The sequence below is a fragment of the Triticum aestivum genome, chromosome 6B (assembly GCF_018294505.1).
Source record: "Triticum aestivum cultivar Chinese Spring chromosome 6B, IWGSC CS RefSeq v2.1, whole genome shotgun sequence".
Lineage (NCBI taxonomy): Eukaryota > Viridiplantae > Streptophyta > Magnoliopsida > Poales > Poaceae > Triticum > Triticum aestivum.
This window is the reverse complement of record NC_057810.1, coordinates 564856275-564875063: the sequence shown is the minus strand read 5'-3', so window position 1 is coordinate 564875063 and position 18789 is coordinate 564856275. Positions and strand designations below refer to the sequence as shown.

General features: G+C 44.7%; 2 protein-coding genes across 34 annotated transcripts; both read right to left on the bottom strand.

Annotated features, from left to right (window-relative positions):
* Positions 1 to 421: 421 nt before the first annotated feature.
* On the bottom strand, positions 422 to 8496 carry LOC123138026 (uncharacterized). Of its 33 annotated transcripts, none has more exons than XR_006468764.1 (10): positions 7719 to 8494; positions 7505 to 7612; positions 6699 to 7077; positions 5234 to 6615; positions 5082 to 5104; positions 4944 to 5013; positions 4257 to 4343; positions 2907 to 3016; positions 1481 to 1553; positions 422 to 911 (listed from the first exon to the last, which is right to left on the bottom strand). XR_006468764.1 is itself a non-coding variant. In XM_044557916.1 (10 exons), the coding sequence occupies exons 4-10, from the start codon at positions 5263 to 5265 to the stop codon at positions 886 to 888; spliced, it is 342 nt and encodes a 113-aa protein (XP_044413851.1). In that variant the 5' UTR covers positions 5266 to 6615; positions 6699 to 7077; positions 7505 to 7612; positions 7719 to 8495; the 3' UTR covers positions 422 to 885. The 33 variants fall into 33 exon arrangements, 3 of the variants coding, with proteins under 3 accessions (XP_044413851.1, XP_044413853.1, XP_044413852.1); XR_006468761.1 differs by having other exon boundaries at positions 4257 to 4348; positions 4977 to 5013; XR_006468750.1 differs by having other exon boundaries at positions 4257 to 4348; positions 7719 to 8493.
* A 5161-nt stretch (positions 8497 to 13657) lies between these two features.
* On the bottom strand, positions 13658 to 18548 carry LOC123138025 (fimbrin-4). Its single transcript, XM_044557915.1, has 15 exons — positions 18363 to 18548; positions 18135 to 18262; positions 17843 to 18013; positions 17449 to 17717; positions 17169 to 17340; positions 16730 to 16768; positions 16550 to 16618; positions 16351 to 16467; positions 15828 to 16039; positions 15511 to 15669; positions 15229 to 15428; positions 14964 to 15130; positions 14785 to 14881; positions 14572 to 14663; positions 13658 to 14351 (listed from the first exon to the last, which is right to left on the bottom strand). Exons 2-15 carry the CDS (start codon positions 18219 to 18221, stop codon positions 13965 to 13967), a joined length of 2238 nt encoding a protein of 745 aa, XP_044413850.1. The 5' UTR covers positions 18222 to 18262; positions 18363 to 18548; the 3' UTR covers positions 13658 to 13964.
* Between the last annotated feature and the right edge of the window lie 241 nt (positions 18549 to 18789).

Genomic DNA, 18789 nt, shown 5'->3' with positions numbered 1-18789 from the left:
CTTCTCATGGCTAGACGAATGAATGTACAAAGTCAGGGCCTGGACTCGTAAAGCGAGAGCCGGAAAATGGCATGAACTACGCCGTCAGGGTTGACATTGCAAATAGGGTCTACATGTGCATGCAAATTCAATCGTGTCGACATCCTCTGCTGCCACATACTCAAGGTGGTGGATGTATGCAGTGGCGGATACACCATTGGGGCGAGCTGGGGCGGCCGCCCCGGGTCGCCGGTGGCGAAAAATCGAACCCCCGTTACATATCATTCCTCCTCGTTTCCTCCGGTGAGCGATTCATGGTAGCGGAGGCGTTGGCGTTGTTCTCTGTTTACTAGATGACCCATTGCGCCAATGGCGCAAAGGACAAGAGCAAGCCAAATATTGAAAGAGTACACACAAAAATATTTAGAGACAGATTGAAACATGTGGAAATAAAAATTGTTGCTGGCAATGTCATGATTCTCTCTAACCAGTATAAACATACATAAATAGTCTTCTGAAAATATTAGTAGAAGGGCAGTTGATTACTTATATAGAACAAGTGATCACAAACTTCCCCACAGAGACAGTAATGAGGTCTAAAGTGTACACGAGTGGAAATGTAAAGGCTATACATATCTTGCTCAGAGCAATGCCAAAAGGGGAAAGATACTGGATCGATTGATACGAAATAAAAGGTGGCTGCTGTTGGTTAGGACATATAGACTCAAGGTCACCAGAAACTATCTTATGTAGTATTCAGGCACTGCTCTGACTTCATGCCAATATAGCGTAACCTCTGCGTCAGTTCTTCAATGCTTGCATTAGCTACTACTTTAGTTCTTTTGATAAAATGGTTTTTACACCAGTAGCAGCACCCCTAAGATTAGCAAGTTTCCAGCAAAAGGATCACATGAGAATCACATATCTGCCTCCTATATGAAGAGAAACAGAAACCCAACAAGATGATATAAAGAAACAGAGGTATCAAAACTGTAATTGCTATAAGAAAAGAAGCTTGATTGCACAAGGTTTTTTATTGCTATAAGAACAGAAGCTTGGTTACAGTGTGATAAAAATAACAAGCACATAAGATTGGAACAGCAAATAGAACACAACATAAATAAGCAGTAGATATACCAAATCTTAATACGTAGCTAATTTAACTATATGGCTAATTAGTTTGCATGTACGAAGCAAGTTACTTTTGATGCAACAGGAAGAGTTGCCTGTATATGCTAACAGGAAAAAAATAAAATGTATATTAGATTTTGAAGGTAAAATGATGTTTTATTGGGCCTATGATCAATTTGAATATAGCTGTGGCAGAAAAGATAGTTTGATCAAATGGCATAACATGCATCGTGTGAAGAAGAAAGCATTTTTGAGAGCCACAGAGAAGGATGCTTTGGTTGTCAAAGAAGACAAGGTAAAGGATGAACAAGAGGTGGCACGCCATATCTTATGTTGAACTGGTTGGATGTAACAGACTATGAGTCTTTACCTCTTGGCTTTAGCCTGTTCAGCAAGAATGTTCTTTGGCTCTTCGTAGCTGCAGCTTCAGTTTCCTGACCAACCTGTTTAGTTTGCTGCTATTAAATATCATTGTACAGGAAGCATGGTTTGTGCAAAAGAGGAAAGTTATTTGCATATAAAACATAGGCATGGACACTTGACACAGCTTAGGTACTCTCTCACTGGTACGCACTATAGATAGAACACGCTCGTATATTTTTCAGCTACTTGGTTCGTTGGTGTTAGAATTGCTCTTTCTTTTAGATAATCAACGTCAGAATGTCTAGTAGGAACATCTTTGTATACAGCCTGAACAATGGCATCGATTTTGTCACCATTAGTGTGTATTAAAAGCTCATCAGGGATGGTTATCCAAGATGGATCCGACTCCCCCTCACGGGCAACAGCAGGCAACACGAAATTAATGAACAACAACAAGATTCAGACAAACAAGCAGAAGCATTAAAGCAGTTGACAGGAGCATTAAAGCATATATTATTTTAACATTGTGGAAATTGCGCATAAGGCCTGAAGACCATAGTTAAAAAAGGCGCGCCTAAGTGAGCGCTTAAGCGCGCCTAGGCTCCAGGCGTTGGAAAAACGCATTGCGCATAACTACGTTTAATCTATGCATAACTGCGCATAAGCATGCGCTTTGGTGGAGTAAAGCACAAGGCGGTGGCAAAATGCACAATTAACGCCTAACGCTTTTTTGAACTATGCTGAAGACTGAATCAATTCAGCATTATTGGTCAACTCCTACCGTTGGTATATTTTAAAAAATTTCAATACATCTGGTCTCGGCAGCTTATATACCAGTTAAAAAGCATGATCCATTATGGTCTTAGTAGTAAGCAACTCGGATAGAAGCATAGGCTAATGTGAGGCAGTTACACATGCCGCAAAAGCATACTAAAGACGGATGTTTTTCACGCAAGCTATATTAGTAGAGAAACTATTGCTCAGCTTTGTAAATCGTAACCATAAAAAGGAAAAAGAAGCCTATGAAAAATTGCATAGCAGCACATATTAACAGAAGGAAAATCAGACTAAAATATAAAATCCTATAACTTAGTCCTAGAATCCTTTCGTCATTTGGGGGGATGTATAGCATGGAACTGTAGTCTCGAGAGCCTGATCAGTATGAAATCTTTCAACTATTTTGTTACCCGTGTCAATATCCCTCAGTTCCAGCGGCAGCAATCAAGAGTCAAGAATAAATCAAATTGGTAATTAAACAAATGACAAATTTAAGCTCCAGTTAAGTCAAGCATATAAAAAAATGCCCCTGAACTTAATATTGGTCATTTGGGGGGATGTATAGCATGGAATTGCAGATATGCCAATGGGGAGTTGTAATTCAGAGCATCTATGAATAAAGAGTGTGCAGTAAGAAATGAAAGCACTATGTATACTCAGGGTCGCCGGAGACATGCATTGAAGGAAATATGTGCATTATACCACCATATTTCTTGGCTGACTCAACCAAGTCACATACTTTCTCCTGCTACCGACGTCTGTGTTCCTACAAGGGGAAGAAAAACGTTCAACTATTACCACTCCACTTTCAGTATATATACGGTGCCAACAGCTTGGCATAGAACCTAATGTTTTTCTGTGAGTTCATGGATCGGCCATTGGGAGAATATTACAAGGTGGAGGCAGAAGGAGAATAATCAAATAGCAAGACTGTACAAGAAAATAAGCTGCAACTTGCAACTCATCAAATTTTATTTAAATTTACAGGTCATATTAGATGCATAGGAAGCACAGGTAAATACAGATGTTCAGCTTCAAGCCACTCATCACATATAGGGGACCTCCCTTGCTATGCCCAGACCAACAAAAAATGAACTGTCAATACGACTGGACTGACGAAATGAACTATTGAAAGGGAAACCTACTATTTTTTTGCAGAAAATTTTCAATTTGACAATGCAAAAAGTAGTAAACACCACAAGATGTGAGATTTTTTCCCGTTCCTCAATCAATAGCATCTTCAACATCGAGAGTAACGATCAACAACCAGCTCATGTTGCAAATATATTTCAATTGAACAAAGCAGGCTACATCCAGCAATAACTTGACCTAAGTTTCTACTCTTGACCTTTTATAGTGCTCGTTTATGCCATGAACAATAAGGAGTGGAAATTAATATATGCCGAACCAATATTTCGGAATTTGTAAAGGCCAAGTAATTCAACAACCTAATGTTTCCTGGTGAGACACACCATTCATCCATAGCAGGTTAGGCAAGCAAGCTTAGTCTAACCTACTGCAATGGCTGCTGCTGTACCACGAGTGTCGGGGAAGACGTCTAGGGAAGAAGGCGGCGGCGCGAGAGGCCGTACAACGAAGAGTTGACGAGCAGTGGAGACTGGAGATGCTAAACGGCGCAGACTCGAATGGGGCTCGAGGAAGGGGAGGATTGGTCCTTTGTGCGCTAGGTTTTCGGGACGCATTAGTGCCTTTCGTGCTGGACAAAATAACTTGCAATCAAAATATGTATAACTTTACTCGAGGAAGGGGAGGATTGGTCCTTTTTGCTCATATTTGGTACGTTTAGTCGGCAAACCTTTCAGAAATCGTATCTGAAAGAGACTGCTACCATGTTTTGCTTGTTATCGCAAAGAATTCAATCCATAGTATGCCAAGAATCTATGAAAAAATTGCAATTGCTCCGAAGAATATAATACATTGCAGAAATAAAATACTCTATCAGAGAGATGGCACGCGAGGTAGTAGGGACAAGAGCAAGAACTAACTTTGAGAGGAGATGGGCAGACTCTTGCGTCGTGCTCTGGCTGACCCCTACGCTTACGCTATGCCTCATGTATCCATTCCTCGTTCCTCTGTGCTGTGATAGAAATTCAGAATGACAAATAAAAGTATTCTTAGATTGCAGCCTTAATGTATTACCCTTTAGTAGATGCACATTTGATTGATTGATTCCGAAGGAAGAAGATGGGAAATATGCATATAGCAAGGAATAGTAAACAGATGTTCTTTCAAACTTGCACAGCTATTTGTTTTTTCTGTAAACATGCCAATCTACTGCCATCTCGCTGGCCTTAATTTCTTACCTTTTCATAGATGGAAATTTGATTTTGAGCAAGTAGAGAAGCAATATACGATAGCATACATCAAGAAATAGTAGATGAATATTCTTTTCAGCCTTAATTCTTTTCAGCATATATATAACCATTGATTTTTCCTGTAAATACACTGATGTACTACCATCTCATTGCAAATTATGTATTGTGCCAAGGAAAAATCATTTTACTTTCGAGCATATATATACGATCATACGGTAGTCACACGTATAAGCAGCACCACAAAAACAAACACGACACCCGGAAAAACCAGGAATACAAAGGAATTAACGCGATAATAAGCAGTAAACAAATAGGGTAGAAAATTGCAGCGCTTAGGGAAGAAGGACAAGGACAAACCTAAAAAACTATCAAAAGGGGTGAAACAATAACCTGAGAGGGTGAGGAGGCATGGTGCAGATTTGGTTCTCTGAAATAAAGCATTAGCAATTAACAAAAAAAATTCATCACACATGGCCAGAGATATGAATGACCAACCTATTAAAATCTCCTTCTTAAAGCTTGCAATCCAGTAATATAGGTAGCAACGATGTATTCCCGGGCACATTGAGGGAGGAAAGGAGAAACACATGGTCTGTGAGGAGAACGAACAACTACAGTCATGAAGGACCAACGGATCTGACACGTACCTCAACCAGCTTGCCGGCGGCGCCGCCTCCATCACGAATCACGACGGCCTCCTCCATCTCCCCAGCAGCTCAAGCCCACCGCGACCAACCCGTTGCTCCCTGTCCTCGGCACCTATCTCCCCTGCCCCTTGCAACTTATGGCGGCATTTAGAAAGGAAGTACACATTGCAAGATATAAGTGGAGCAAAGGTATCATCGTATAAGCACAAACATGCTGCAAGATGGCACTAACCCAGGAAAGAATTTTTTATATTTAAAATCATGAAGAATCATAGCAACTATTTTTCTTTCGTAGCCCGGAAAATCCTGTAGCATCAGAAGCATAAGATTGGGCTGTTGTGCTGGTTCAAACAGACAATATATATGTATGTGTTACACCTAAAAGCAGCTATCCATATTACAGAGATCAAAATACTATTAAATATACAATGCAACCAAATGATACTACAATATGCTTGGCGGCACTATATCTTACCATTGTAATTCAGACTTGGTTTCAAAACAGTTTTCCCTACAGCAAAGCAGCAGTCTGGTCGATGAACCACACACTCGGAAGATAGCAAGAATGAGTCTCACAATTGAGAGCAGTTCTCCATATGTCATCTACCAGAGCTACAAGGACGGTTAAGAGAATATACTGGTCTAGAAATAATGCAAAGAGGGGTCATGAAGAAGGTATCTATCAGCAGTGAAAACTGAACCCGACAACTATTTTATTGTGAGTTGTACTATATATGTATTTTTAATATTCCTGTTAATACAAACCAAGGAAAGTGTGTATACTCAGATTTAAATTGTAAACTAAAAGCTGGAACGATATGAGCTAAAACTAAATAAGGAACATGAGATGTCACATGTATGAAGCTAGCACGTGTTAAACGGTTGATACCAACAGGCAACAGCCAAAGTACTATGCAGTGTTATTTGTACTTGGTAAAGAAGTTAGGCCCTGTTTGGTAGCTCAGTATTTTCTATGTATTTTAAATATACTATAGTTTTTAGGAATACCATGGTTTTAATTACTGTGACCTGTTTGACAACCACAAAGAACTGTAGCATTAATACTGCAGTTTTCCCAAAAACATGGTATTTTCTCTGCATATAAAAAAGAACCTCCGACCTCTTTTTTCTAAACCGAGAACAAGAAAAGAACGAGTGTTATCTCCCAACCAACCAGTCACTGACTCACTGCTGCCTGTCGTCTTGGTCTGTGACCATGGACAAATCAAAGAACGACAAAGGAGAGGAAAACGGCTAGTAGTTTAGCAATTCAGCAGTGGAGTAATCTAGCAATTCAGCAGCACCCGAGTTTTCGCGACCTCGATTTCTTCTTCCACCATCAAGAAAGCCTTGACACAAACGTGTTCACGTTTAACAAAACCCTATTAATAGAAATATTCCAAATTAAGGAAAAGTAATCATGGTAAAATCTTAATGCATGAACAATTTGAGATGTTGAGCATACTGTTTGCTTCTCAAAGAGTGTGCCAAGATTGATGCTTTGGGGATAGAAATCAACTCGAATGCAGCAACTACTATCAGACTTTCTTCACGTCTCTCGACAACAAGCTGTGCTGGGTCCTCGATCGTAGCAAACAATGTTACCAAGTCCATCCACCACATTAGGACACATACTGAGATAAAAGGGTAAGAAGATACTTGCCCTTTCCATGGCGTAGGCAGCATCAGTTAGCATGGTGGAGCTGTGCCATAGGGAGGGTGCTGGATCGGAGACCCGTGAGGCTATTCGTGAGCTGGGTGGACTGGCAGCTCGCGTCGGCATGGAAGCAAGCAATGCTTCGCGGGCGTCTCGCCGTGCCGCGGACGTGGCCTTGACGAATCCGCTGAGCATTAATTTTTCCATGACCATGAAAAGATAAACATGAAGGTCAGGCATAGGCTATAGTTGGATGCATATAAAGGACGATGCCTAACAAAGATCTAGTACACTTTGTTCTGAACCTAATCGATTGGTGAGCCGGTCATTACTGATCCAAACTGAAGGTATGACATTACAGAAGCATAAATTCAGAAATCGAAGAACTCAAATGTATTTGTTCAGTTCAAGGAATGTGCGAGTTAAAATAGACTGCTCCTAACGAAGTTGTTGGTCCCACTTCTACCATCACACATACATATGCCGATTCAGCGCAAATAGAAGGCAATCCCAGCATATGCAAACCCAAAACGTAAAGAATCAAATCTAGTACAGAGAGAAGGATACTCGCTGGGAGTCGTCATCGTGCACCATCTATAGCCGCCGTCACCCACCTGCCGAGGCCTCCATCCGCTGCATGACTGCGCGAATTGCCTCCTATTTTGCCACAGCAAGGAGGAACCAGGTGCAGATGTCGTCACCCACCCGTTGAGGCCGCCATCCTGTTAGGCGATGGCAAGGAGGAAAAGGTGAAGCGCACACAGGAGGCTGAGTGTTTTGGTGTGAAAAAAAAAACAGAGATAATGAGAGATGTGGAATGGATCTCACCGCCTTAAACTTGAGCTCGTGGACCATCCGTCCTCTGCTGCTCCGCCTTGCCTTGACCACCTCGAGCACCCCCTGTCTTCGTCCTCTCACCTCTCGAGCAGATCCATGACCATCTCCTTCCCCTCCCACCTCAGCCCTCCTTACCCTCAACTACACAGACTCGGCTACATCCCCTCCTCGGTGACCTGGAGCGAGGGCCTACGAGATGAGCGGCACCCAGCCGCCGGGATCTGCCTCCCCTGTGCGATTTGACCCGGGGTGGGCAGCGCGCTGCAGTTGTTTGCCGGAGCGGGCGCCCCCGTCCTCGCCGCCGCCGCCGCCCACGTTGTGCTCCTCGCCCGAGGACGGTCAGGACTTCCTCCAGCACGAGATGCCCCCGATGGACACGCTCGCCGGCATCGCCGAGAAGTAGGCGGCTGCCGGAGCGGGTGCCCCCGTCATCGCCGCCGCCGCCGCCCACGTCCTGCTCCTCGCCCGAGGACGGCCAGGACTTCCTCCAACACGAGGTGCCCCCGATGGACACGCTCGCCGGCATCGCCGAGAAGGAGGCGGCGGCGGCCAGAAGGAATGAGGGGGTCGGGGAGGAGGCGGGGATTGGGGAGGTCGAGGGAAAGAGAAGGCAAGGGATCCAGGAAAGAGGCTACGCACTATTTCATTCTCTCCATCGCACGGACCCTCGGCCACAGGCCCGCCCATCAGCGACACAGGCTAGGCAAGGAGCGAGGTGAAAACGGACGGGATTTCCAAAGGTTGGACGCGTGGATAGCTTGAGAATGGCTGCCACCCTATCATCATTTATATGTTCAATGCGTGACTCTATCGAAGGGGTACGTCAGCAGTTTGAGGGAGGAAGAGATTTGGGCTGGACTGCAGAACTGGGCTGCGTTACTGCAAGCCCAAATGCCCAATCGACTGGTCTCCTCGTCAAACAAAAAAAATCCCCAATCGACCCCCTGTCGTTCCCCAATTCCCCTTACGACCTAGCCACTGCAGCGGTGCTGCGCCACCGCCTGACGCTGCTCCGCGCCTCCGTCGACGCCCGGCGCCCCGCTGCCTCGCGACCTCCGCCAGTGTCGGACGTCCCCGCCGCTCCGTCACCACTCTGTGCGGTACCGCCGCGGCGCCACCCCCCGCTGCTCCGTGCTGCCGGCTCCATGCTGCTGTTGTCTCCTGTCTCAGTGTCTGCCGCCTGCAGTGATGGATTTCGAAATTTCTGATGAAGAGGCAGCTTGGCTAGCTGCTGAAGAAGCTGAAGCTGAGGCTGGGGCTCTAGCTTTGGTGCCAGCGGTGGCAACGGATGGTACAGGCAGATCAACCAACCGGAAGCGACCACATGATTCCAAGAACAACGATCACCAGCATGTATCCTCTTCAGTTCTTCTGGTCTTCTTTGATATGTTCAGTACTGGATATGTTAGTTGGATAGGAACAGTAGACTCGCAGCAGGACACTGAATTTTTTTACAGGTTGAAAAAATCTTTGGATTGCACACGATATGTTAGTTTACTAGTGTTTAAGACATGTTTTATACTTTTGTTATTGAATATCGTGAGTTTTGGTTGAATAGAGTTGCTTTTGTACCGAAATTTTTTTAGACCGTAAATGTTCGCCCCGGCTAACTTCAATTCCTGGGTCCACCACTGGATGTATGTGTCGTGAGGAACGCCGTTTGAGATGCCCTAAGGGCATCTCATGGCCGACTGTCGTTTGTTTGAGGAACATCGTTGGAGATGCCCTAAGGTCATATGTGTGCTATTTTTTAATATATTTTTTCCATATGTTTGAATGATCTTGCGATAGTTAGTATTTAAAACTAATAATATTCTATTTAATTGCTTATTGTTTATTTTGTTTTATTCCTCAGTCATCATCATGTCTACTAGTCGCATTTTGTTTAATCACTAACAATTAAAAATTCAGTATATTTTTAAATATTATGTGGAATAACATATTTGAAGTGATATAACTAAGTGAAAGTATGCTTTGATTATATTTTTCTATATTATTTTCTCTGTTATATGAATTATAAAGAAAATATGCCCTATTTTCATCTCCTCACGGCCCCCTCGAATTCCCGGAGACATCTTGTTCCTTTCCCAGCCGATTTGAAGAAATTGCTCGACGGATCATTGTCGCATGTTCTTCTGGCTTGCAGACCGTGAGCGGTTGTTCGCAAACCCGTGGCTCTTTAGAAGAGTTGTCCTCCATGCAAGCTCGTTATGCACTCTTTGGGAGACGCTACTCCTCCATCCACATATAGGGCTTAGTTAAGTGAAAGTACGTCCTTGTGCATTACCGGTTCAACAATTTTTGCTTGATGTTACTTCACTCTGAGTACTCGGTGGTGCAGAATTTCGCGATCTATGTGTTTCAAAGAAGAAGAAAAGAGAAAAAAACTGCGTTCTATGGGATAGCACACCTCAATTCTTCCTTCGGTGTAAACTAATCTCCATCCTCTAAAATCTATGAAAATGACGCAACCCTCGAGGCCTCGACTAAGATTTTAATAAACAACTAAAATAAAGGCATCAAATCCATCTTCCGACAATCCTGGTCAGAGAGTTCTCCGACGGATTGTGCCCGTATAGTTTTTCTGCAACTTATACAATTAGTTTTCAGTTTTCAGTTTGTATTTCTCCTTTTGATCGGTTTCTTGAGGTTGTAAATAACTTTGTTTGTCTAATTTATTACTGCAAATTGTCAGGCCGGTTTTTGCCTCAAAAATGGAATGTTTTATTAGTAGTACACCTCTAAGAACACGAGTAGGATTAGAACAAGGAACACGAGTAAGCCAGTCTTGGCGCTTGGATGGTCGCATCCCCCTCGGGTCATTGCCAAGTTTTAGGTGGTCCATGTACCCTTCTCTCGGCAGCGATGCAAGCCGCGAGATCCGAGACAAGAGAGGCATGGCACAACTCCACATCCGTTCACGTACCCGGCCTAGAAAACAACACGCGCAGCTCAGGAAGGAACAGTCAGCAGCCGGTGCTCGTTCCTCAAGCCGTCTCTTCCACCACACCTCTAAACAAGGTTAGCATGATTTACTACCTGTAGAACCTTAACAGTACGATCGAATGCCAAGCACGTACCAGTGATCACACACGCGTGAACCAGATCAAATCACCCATATCTATCTAGTGAAACCATGAAACGAGGCGACACCCAGGATTTAGGGCACATGCACGCAGAACCGGACAAGGTGTGGCCCTGGCTGGCAAGACTGCAACTGCAAGAGGGCCAGGTTGCTCGTAGGTTGTGCCCGCGCGCGCCGAGCGGCTCGTCGTCTTCCCGGCCGCGCGCGCAGCGTAGACTGGACACTGGAGTCCTCCTCCTGTCTAGGCTGCCGCTGCCGCTGCTGATGATGCTGTGTGCACTGTTGACTGGGGGCATGGCATGCAGATGCAGTGCAGACCATGGTCCTCCTAGCTAGCTAGTCCTGGCCGCGCAAAGGACTTGTATGCAAGTAACGGCGGCCATGATGTAGTATCTGGGTTGGGACGCAGGCAAAGTGATCTAGATTAATCTAAGCACTTATAGTACAGTAGTTAGCTAGTGTAGCAGCCTACCGGCCGGCAGAAAATGATCTTGCCATGCCATCTCGCCGGCATGCACGCGGCGAGTGTGACTGATTCCGAGACACACACACACACACACACTACGCGTGTGTTATCGACCACCATTACAGAACGGTCTGAACTCCGAACAGACGCACGATCAAAATTCAAAACGGCAGTATTATTGCATATGATATGATACGGCACCTCCGTTGAAGATTTGACAGGTCGCGGATATCGAGCTTGTATGATCAATCAAACCGTACTATACAGCAAGCAATAAATCGATGGTTGATTTTGGCGCTATGCCCGCGGGATGCGACGTTCCTTGTTCTTACTATGCCAGTGCATATGTTGGCCTTCCTCCGTGGGAGCGAAAGGAAGAGGGACAGAGGCGGAGCAAAGGTTCTCCCTGTCCGCAAACATGTCCCCTAGTTTTTCCATCACGGCCGCCTGCACCAAGAGGCGCACTGTAGCCGGCCGCATGCAGTGACGCACTATGCCGCGTACTGTTTCGGCAGAGCAAGCTGAAGAAGAACTCGGTTCGACACCGAGCTAGCTTACTGTGCCTGCCGCCGTCCTGCGTCAGCTGGAGGTGCAATGCAAGTACAGCCACAACATACAAGCTCCTCGAAGAAGAGAAGATTTCATTCATTCATTCATTCACGCGCAAACAAACCAACAAACAGACAAACAGACGAGGAGGAGGAGGAATTAGAATCACCATCATCATCTAGCAGTTCATCACTAGGATCGAAACCCATCGGCTGATTTCTCTTCCCCGAAAACAGATACAAATCAATAGCCAAGGTTATTCACAGCAACAGCAATCGTGGTCGGCTGCAGAGAAAAGCTAAAACGAGAGCGAAGAGCAAGAAACTAACTACTGCTAATATAACTCCTACTGAGTACTTACTAACTAGTATAGTAACTAGCTAGGTAGAGAAGGTAGGAGATGAAATGCCTGGCGTGCCCCATGTATGCCATGTCGCCGCGGATGATAGGAATGGTGGTAAAGCTGGCCGGCTCAATTCCTCGACCGCCACGTCACCGCCGTGTCAGCAGCAGCTATCCTCCACCGCCGGGGGACGTGCACGGAGGAGGAAGCCGGCGGCAATGGCCGGTGCCACCCGGGAGCGACCTGGACGACGATGCATCGGGTTCCAGCTTGAAGACGGCGTGCGTGTGCACGGCAGGGAACGGATGGAACCATCGATGGTGTGCAGTGGTGGGGCGGGGGGTGGTGGTGGTGGCGGTGTGGCCTCACCCCGGCTTTACTACAACTTGACTTCGGGGAGCAAGCAAGGGAGGGAGCAGTGCGGTGCGTATCAAGGAGGGGAGGGCAAGAGGAGGAAATGGCATGGAGCCCAGCCCTGCATGGTTATGCTGCTGTCTCCGGCCGGCCCGGTGGTGACCTCGGCCGCTGTGTGTGTGCCCGCGAATTTATGTAGCCTGCTGCCTGCGCAACGCAGGCTCATCGGAAGACGCACACGCAGTGCAGTCCCGCGACTCGTCATCTCGGTGCCATGTTCCGCAGCGCCGTTGTCTTTCTCTTCCAAGAAAAAGAACGCCAGTAATTTTCCAACAGCTAATAGTACTCGTATTGCTCATGCGGAATGCACGTCCTGGGTCTCATTCATGCAGACCAACGAATAGTGCGGTGCAAATCCATTACTGTCAAGAAGAAGAAAAACAGCTAATTAATTCCCAGGCATGCGTGATTGATCCATTTGAAACAGCTACTTATAATAATTCCCGGTGCACCTCGCGCTCACTCATTTACAAATCGCTATCCGACACGTCACATTGCACGCAAAGGAACAAGAATGCCCCAAGAATACTACTCCCTCGGTAGACTAATGTAAGAGCGTTTAGATCACTACTTTAGACCAGTCACAATGAAGAGTAACATACACATACCCCTAGACTATGTTACTACCTTAATAGTGGGTAGTAACATAAGTGTGATAACATGCAAAGCTTCATTTATTAGGTTATAGACTCATATAGCATTGAGACATGTGATGTTACAGTAACTAACTAAGTTACCAGTACTACATCTCTCCTCATTAACTCATTGCCACATAAGAAAATTTGCTAAGTTAGACTCGATGTTACTATCGAAGTTACTCCACTATGGCTAGTCTTAGTAGTCTAAAAGCTCTAATATTAGTTTAAAGAGGGAGTACTACTGTGCTACCATAATGTGTACAACGATACCTTGGCATGCCAGAAATCAACATGTTTATGTACAGCTCACCATGCATGGTCCACACTCCACAGCAGCGACGACAGTTTGGTACAAAAACGATAATGGTCCAAGCAGTACAGCAAACTGGAAGGAAAAAAAATACGGAGCACATGGACGGACCGACAAGGCACGAGTTGAGCAATGGAGCTGTGCACTAAAGAGTGTACAGGAAATGGCCAGCCAACCAAACCAACCGGCGGCCTACTATATGTATGTGTCTGTATTTCTCTCTCTTTCTCCCGTATAGTACTTACTATTCAGCAAAATTTAACTTAATGAACAAACGGCGGCTACGATCTATCTGTATGATGGTGTGTACCTATTATGCTACCTGAAAAGAGAAAAAATCACTTCTGGTAGCAGCAGCAACTTTTGGTACCAACCCTTGTATATAAAGCTAATTGATGGACAGTGCTACGGATGAAAATATAACCATCAGGATCATGTGGCGTCGTTCCCGTTTTCTGCAGGTGGAGCATCTGGGGTGGCGTTGTTCCCGTTTTCTGCAGGTGGAGCATCTGGGGTGGCGCCGGTCCCGTTTTCTGCAGCTGGAGCATTCGAGGTGGTGTCGCTCCCGTTTTCTGCAGCTGGAGCATTTGAGGTGGCGTCGTCTGTGGTCAGGGTGGATAGACTATCGGACAGTGAGTTTGCCTCTTCGCTCTCGGACGGTGCTGCTGTTGAGGCACCATCCTCCGAGCCAATGTCAGAAGTTGCGTCCGAAGCCATGCTAGATGGCTCTGATGCTTCAGATATTTCAGGCTGTGGTTGTCTCAGCAGGCTCCAATACATGATGCTAGCTGTAAGAGTTAGGATCATCTTCTGGTTCACCTGTTCAATCAACATGAGCAAAAAGAGGGTATAAAACCAACAATTTGCACAGCACAGTTCCAATTCTCAATCAACAAGCATCATCAACATTTCTAAAAGGAAAATATTCAAAACAGTAGAGGAATATGCTATACTAGAATTTAGCTCCGATCCAGTTTAATTCAATGAAAAATGGAAATATTACAGGCTCAGTTCCATATTCGTAACAATGGCCCTTTACCTCTATAATGTCCTCTGGCAGTAGAAACACAGAACATCCGAGCTTTCTTGCAACACTAATGATGTAGGTAGCATTTAGCTTCTTTTCCTCGTCTGCAAAATCAAAAGAAATTAGCTATCAGCCAGTACTATGGTTCTTCTACTATTTGTAAAGAAAGCACATAATTAATTAATCAGAAACCAATTAAATAGCACATGTGGACCAAGAACAGACCAGCTTCTCCCTTTGTAACTACTTTCCAGTTCACAACCCTTGGCTGAACTGCACTAAGAAGTTCGAGGAAGAACACTCCATTTGATAAACTCTTATCCTGAAGGGGAAAATGGCAAGAAAAACATTAACAGCTGGAGTTTCTGATATGGTCACGCGAAAGCTATGGATATTAAAGTCACCTTGAAGCTTTCCATTCGAGATGTTCTTCCTGATGCTTTCACTTTGCTGTTTGCCCAGTTCAGTATATCTGCATCAGTAATTTGCTTTCCTTGGGATCCTTTGGAGTGGGATCTCAGTCTGTTTAGCAATTGAAGGATATTAAATCTCATCAATTGCCACAGAAGTGCTGAAAGACAACACAGAGAAACTCAAATTATATGTCCACTAAGTTATCAAGAACAGCGCATTAGCATTCACTGCAAAGTTAGATGTGATCAAACTCACCAACTATCAATTTCTTATTTCCCTGAACAATATCATTCCCAGCTAAATTTACTAATGAAAACTTTAACTCCTTCCCAATTTTTACAACTTGATTGCAGTTCTCCAGTTTCCTAAATGGCAACTTAATTGGAGGTTTTGATGCCAACTTCCAATTGACAGATCCAGGAGAAACTTTGTCAAGTACTTCAAGAAGTACCCATCTGCAAGATCATAAACTAAATCATCAACTCAGCAATTGATATAACACAATAACACAAGACATTATGAAAATATTCTTGTTACCCATTGCGAACATCTTCAAAAACATTATTCACGTATGACTCGACCCCAAGGCTGTTGATCCACATTCGGAAGGCCCTTTCTTCTCTGGATACTAGAACATCATCACGTGATGCTGTCTGTGTGAGTGTAACTTGTTTAATGTCACTAGTTAGACCATTCCTGCACATCATGGAATAATATCATTGAAGTGATCAATGGTCAGCATGGAAAAATCGTTAAAATCAACCCAAGAAACTTTCAATTTAAAATAGCTCGTATGACTTTGATCATATCTTAAATTTCTGGTCCTTTTTGAGAGCAGGAAATTCGGCACTTACCGATGCTGGAATATTTGTGCAACAAATGCAAGATTCAAGTTGGCAGAACCCTCAGTGATATCCTTTGGTGTAAGGTATCTTTTGCAGTCCAACTTCTCTGCTTGTTCAAGTACCATTTTTGCCCTTTCATCAGGATCCTTGGTCACCAGTGTGGTTTCAGGGGAAGTCTCTGGAGCAAGAGCTTTTAGAAGATAAGCATAGGCTTCACCATCCTGTAAGTAATTAACTTATGTGACCATCGGAAGTTGAACAGAGCAGGAACAGAAGCATGTCAAAGAACAACATAATGATGGATCAAGTACAGGGCGACATAACGTACGCTTTATTACATAAAAGGAAGAAAATAACATAAAGTGTTGGATAAACAATGTTGAAAAGCTAGCTGTTGCTTTGCCCACAAGACTCAAATTCAACAAGATCAACCAAATGTGTGACAGGCAGATTTTTGTATCATTGCAGGTGTATCAAAATTGCATATAATTAAGTGATTAGTAAGTGTTGTGACATGTTCTGTCATATGCACCTTCACATCCGAAGAGAAATTGTTGACAGTTTTCTTGTAGCCAGCCTTTTTCAGATGATGGTTCATCCATCGAAGCAGCATCTTTTCTGGTGACAAGCTCAACACTTCATCTATATCCTGTACAATCAATAAAATAGATTTTGTTTTGAGCAACGATGTACACTGGGAGTTGAAACAAAGGCAAAACACTTCTACTTACCTTACTGTCATCAAACAATTCCACAAGCTGGGGTGTCTTCTTAAGATTAAGATCAGCCAAAAGTTGAATCTGGTAATAAGTGAAGCAACTCTTTAGGTGATGAAGCAGGAGTTCAAGTGTTCAACCATAGTGTGTCCATTGAATTGCATAAAAAAATGTGAATCTCATTTCAATACTTACCTTTATGATTTGAGATATCAATCCAAGAACTAAATGAGGCTGCCAAACAAAACAATAGAAGTATGTGTAAGTCCCCACTTGATTTATTTAAAGGGAATTTATAGAACTGAATATGGGAATTGGGAGCATTTTTCCATTAGGTGAAAATAAACAAAGAAATATGAGATGTCCTACCTACTATTAAGTGATAAAATGAACAGGGACAAAGGACAGGCAGCAGTTAATAATGATAACAGTATTTATACCTAAATTTACCAACAAATTCATCAAAGAAAAAATTATATATCACTATACAGGACATGGAAGAATTAAAGGGAGACGAATGATTTATCTCATTGCAGAAGAAGAAGGATAATTTAGAGCGCTGCAACATTTTTATATAGTGACAGTGCATCATGAGCTACAAGAAAGGATAACAAGTAGGGAACACAAGGCATACCCTTCCTTCCACTAAATCCTGGGTGCCAATGTTGACAACAGTACATCCAATGGCCTTTGCAGAGTTGAGGCACAGTGTGTGGTTTTCATTCCTCTCCCATGGGTTAAGAACTCTTTTCTTATTTATTGCTCTCTCATCAATGGTCCCAGGTACAGCTACATTGATCAACTTACTGACAAAAGATCCAGCAAAGAATTAACATCAGCTACAACTAGCAGGCAGTTTCTGTTGAAAGAGTAAATTGGCATGCGCCGTGTAGCTAGCTAGAAAGCCTTCTCACCAGAGCAGGACACCATCCCGAATAAGATCGAATAGCTGGTTGCCGGATGGGTCGATTGGCAAGTACTTCTTCAAGAATGGGTCTTCACCAAGGTAAGTGTTAATATGCGCCACGTAAGAAGACTTCTCCGCCTGGTTGAGATTGTGCAGCAGCGTAGTGATGGTGGATTTGAGGAACGACGACGAGTTCTTGCGGCCGCCAGCCCCGCCGCCGCCGGCAGCGGCGCTTCCTTCCTTGGCGCTCACCCTTGCTTGCAGATTCAGGTACTCCTGCAAAAACACCACAGCAAATTCCCCATTCGAACCGAATCTGTAAGACAATGACACACTCTTCCCCTCCACTGTAATACTAGTAATACTAGTAGTCAGGAACTATGAGGATCACCGAGATGTACCCGGAGGAAGGACTCGAACTCAATCTCCTGGTCGCTGTCAGGGTACGACTCCGACAAGAAGGCGGCGATCTCCTCCTCAGGGACCACTTCGTGAAGTCCCCTGAGCTTCTTCATCAGCCCCGGGAGGTTCTTGGTGGTGACATGGCCGGAGTCCCTCTTCAGAGACACGAACTGCAAAACCACAACGAGACATAAACCTCGAGTTGGAGCGGATGCGACGGAGGAGACTCTTAACAATAAACTGAGGTTTTCGGCGCAGAGGAGCAAGGAAGCCGTGGATTCGGGTCGTCACCTTGGCCTTGAGCGATCGGAGCTCCACCTGCGTGAACTGGCCCTGCAGGGAGGGGTCGGAGACGACGACCCCGACGAAGCCGGACATTTCCCCTCGCCGCGGCCCGATTCGACCGGGCTCCGGCGCGGCTGCGGGGAGATTTCAGATCAGGGACAAGGGAGCCGGGAAAAAGAAGGAACAGATCGTCCGCGCGCGGGTGGGGGGCTGCGGGGAGGAAGATCGAGATACCTTCCGAATTGCTCACGGTAATTCTGCCGTGCAGCCTCTGCTGCTCCTTCTCTTGCTGGCGTGCTTTCCTTGTGCTCGGGGAAAAAGGTGGGCAATGGCGTCTGGGAACTCCCAGATTTGGTGGGGGCGGGAGGGAGGGAAGGGGGAAGTGGCGGAGACGAGGAGAGGAGGTAAGGGTGGGGTCTGCTTGTTTCGTTAGTTTATTGTGTCTTCGCTTTAGGTTTCCTCGGGGTTAAGGCACTGGATGGAAAGGGTAAAAGCAAGCAAGCTAGCAAGCCACCAAAAAAAAAAAAAAACAAGCAAGCAAGCAAAATGGACTTCAATAAACAATGGAGCAAAATTTTGACAAAAAAAATACGAAGATGATTTTTTTTGTTTGATTTTTTTCTTGATGGGGAGAGATTGATGATGTGTTTAGTTGCCGCAT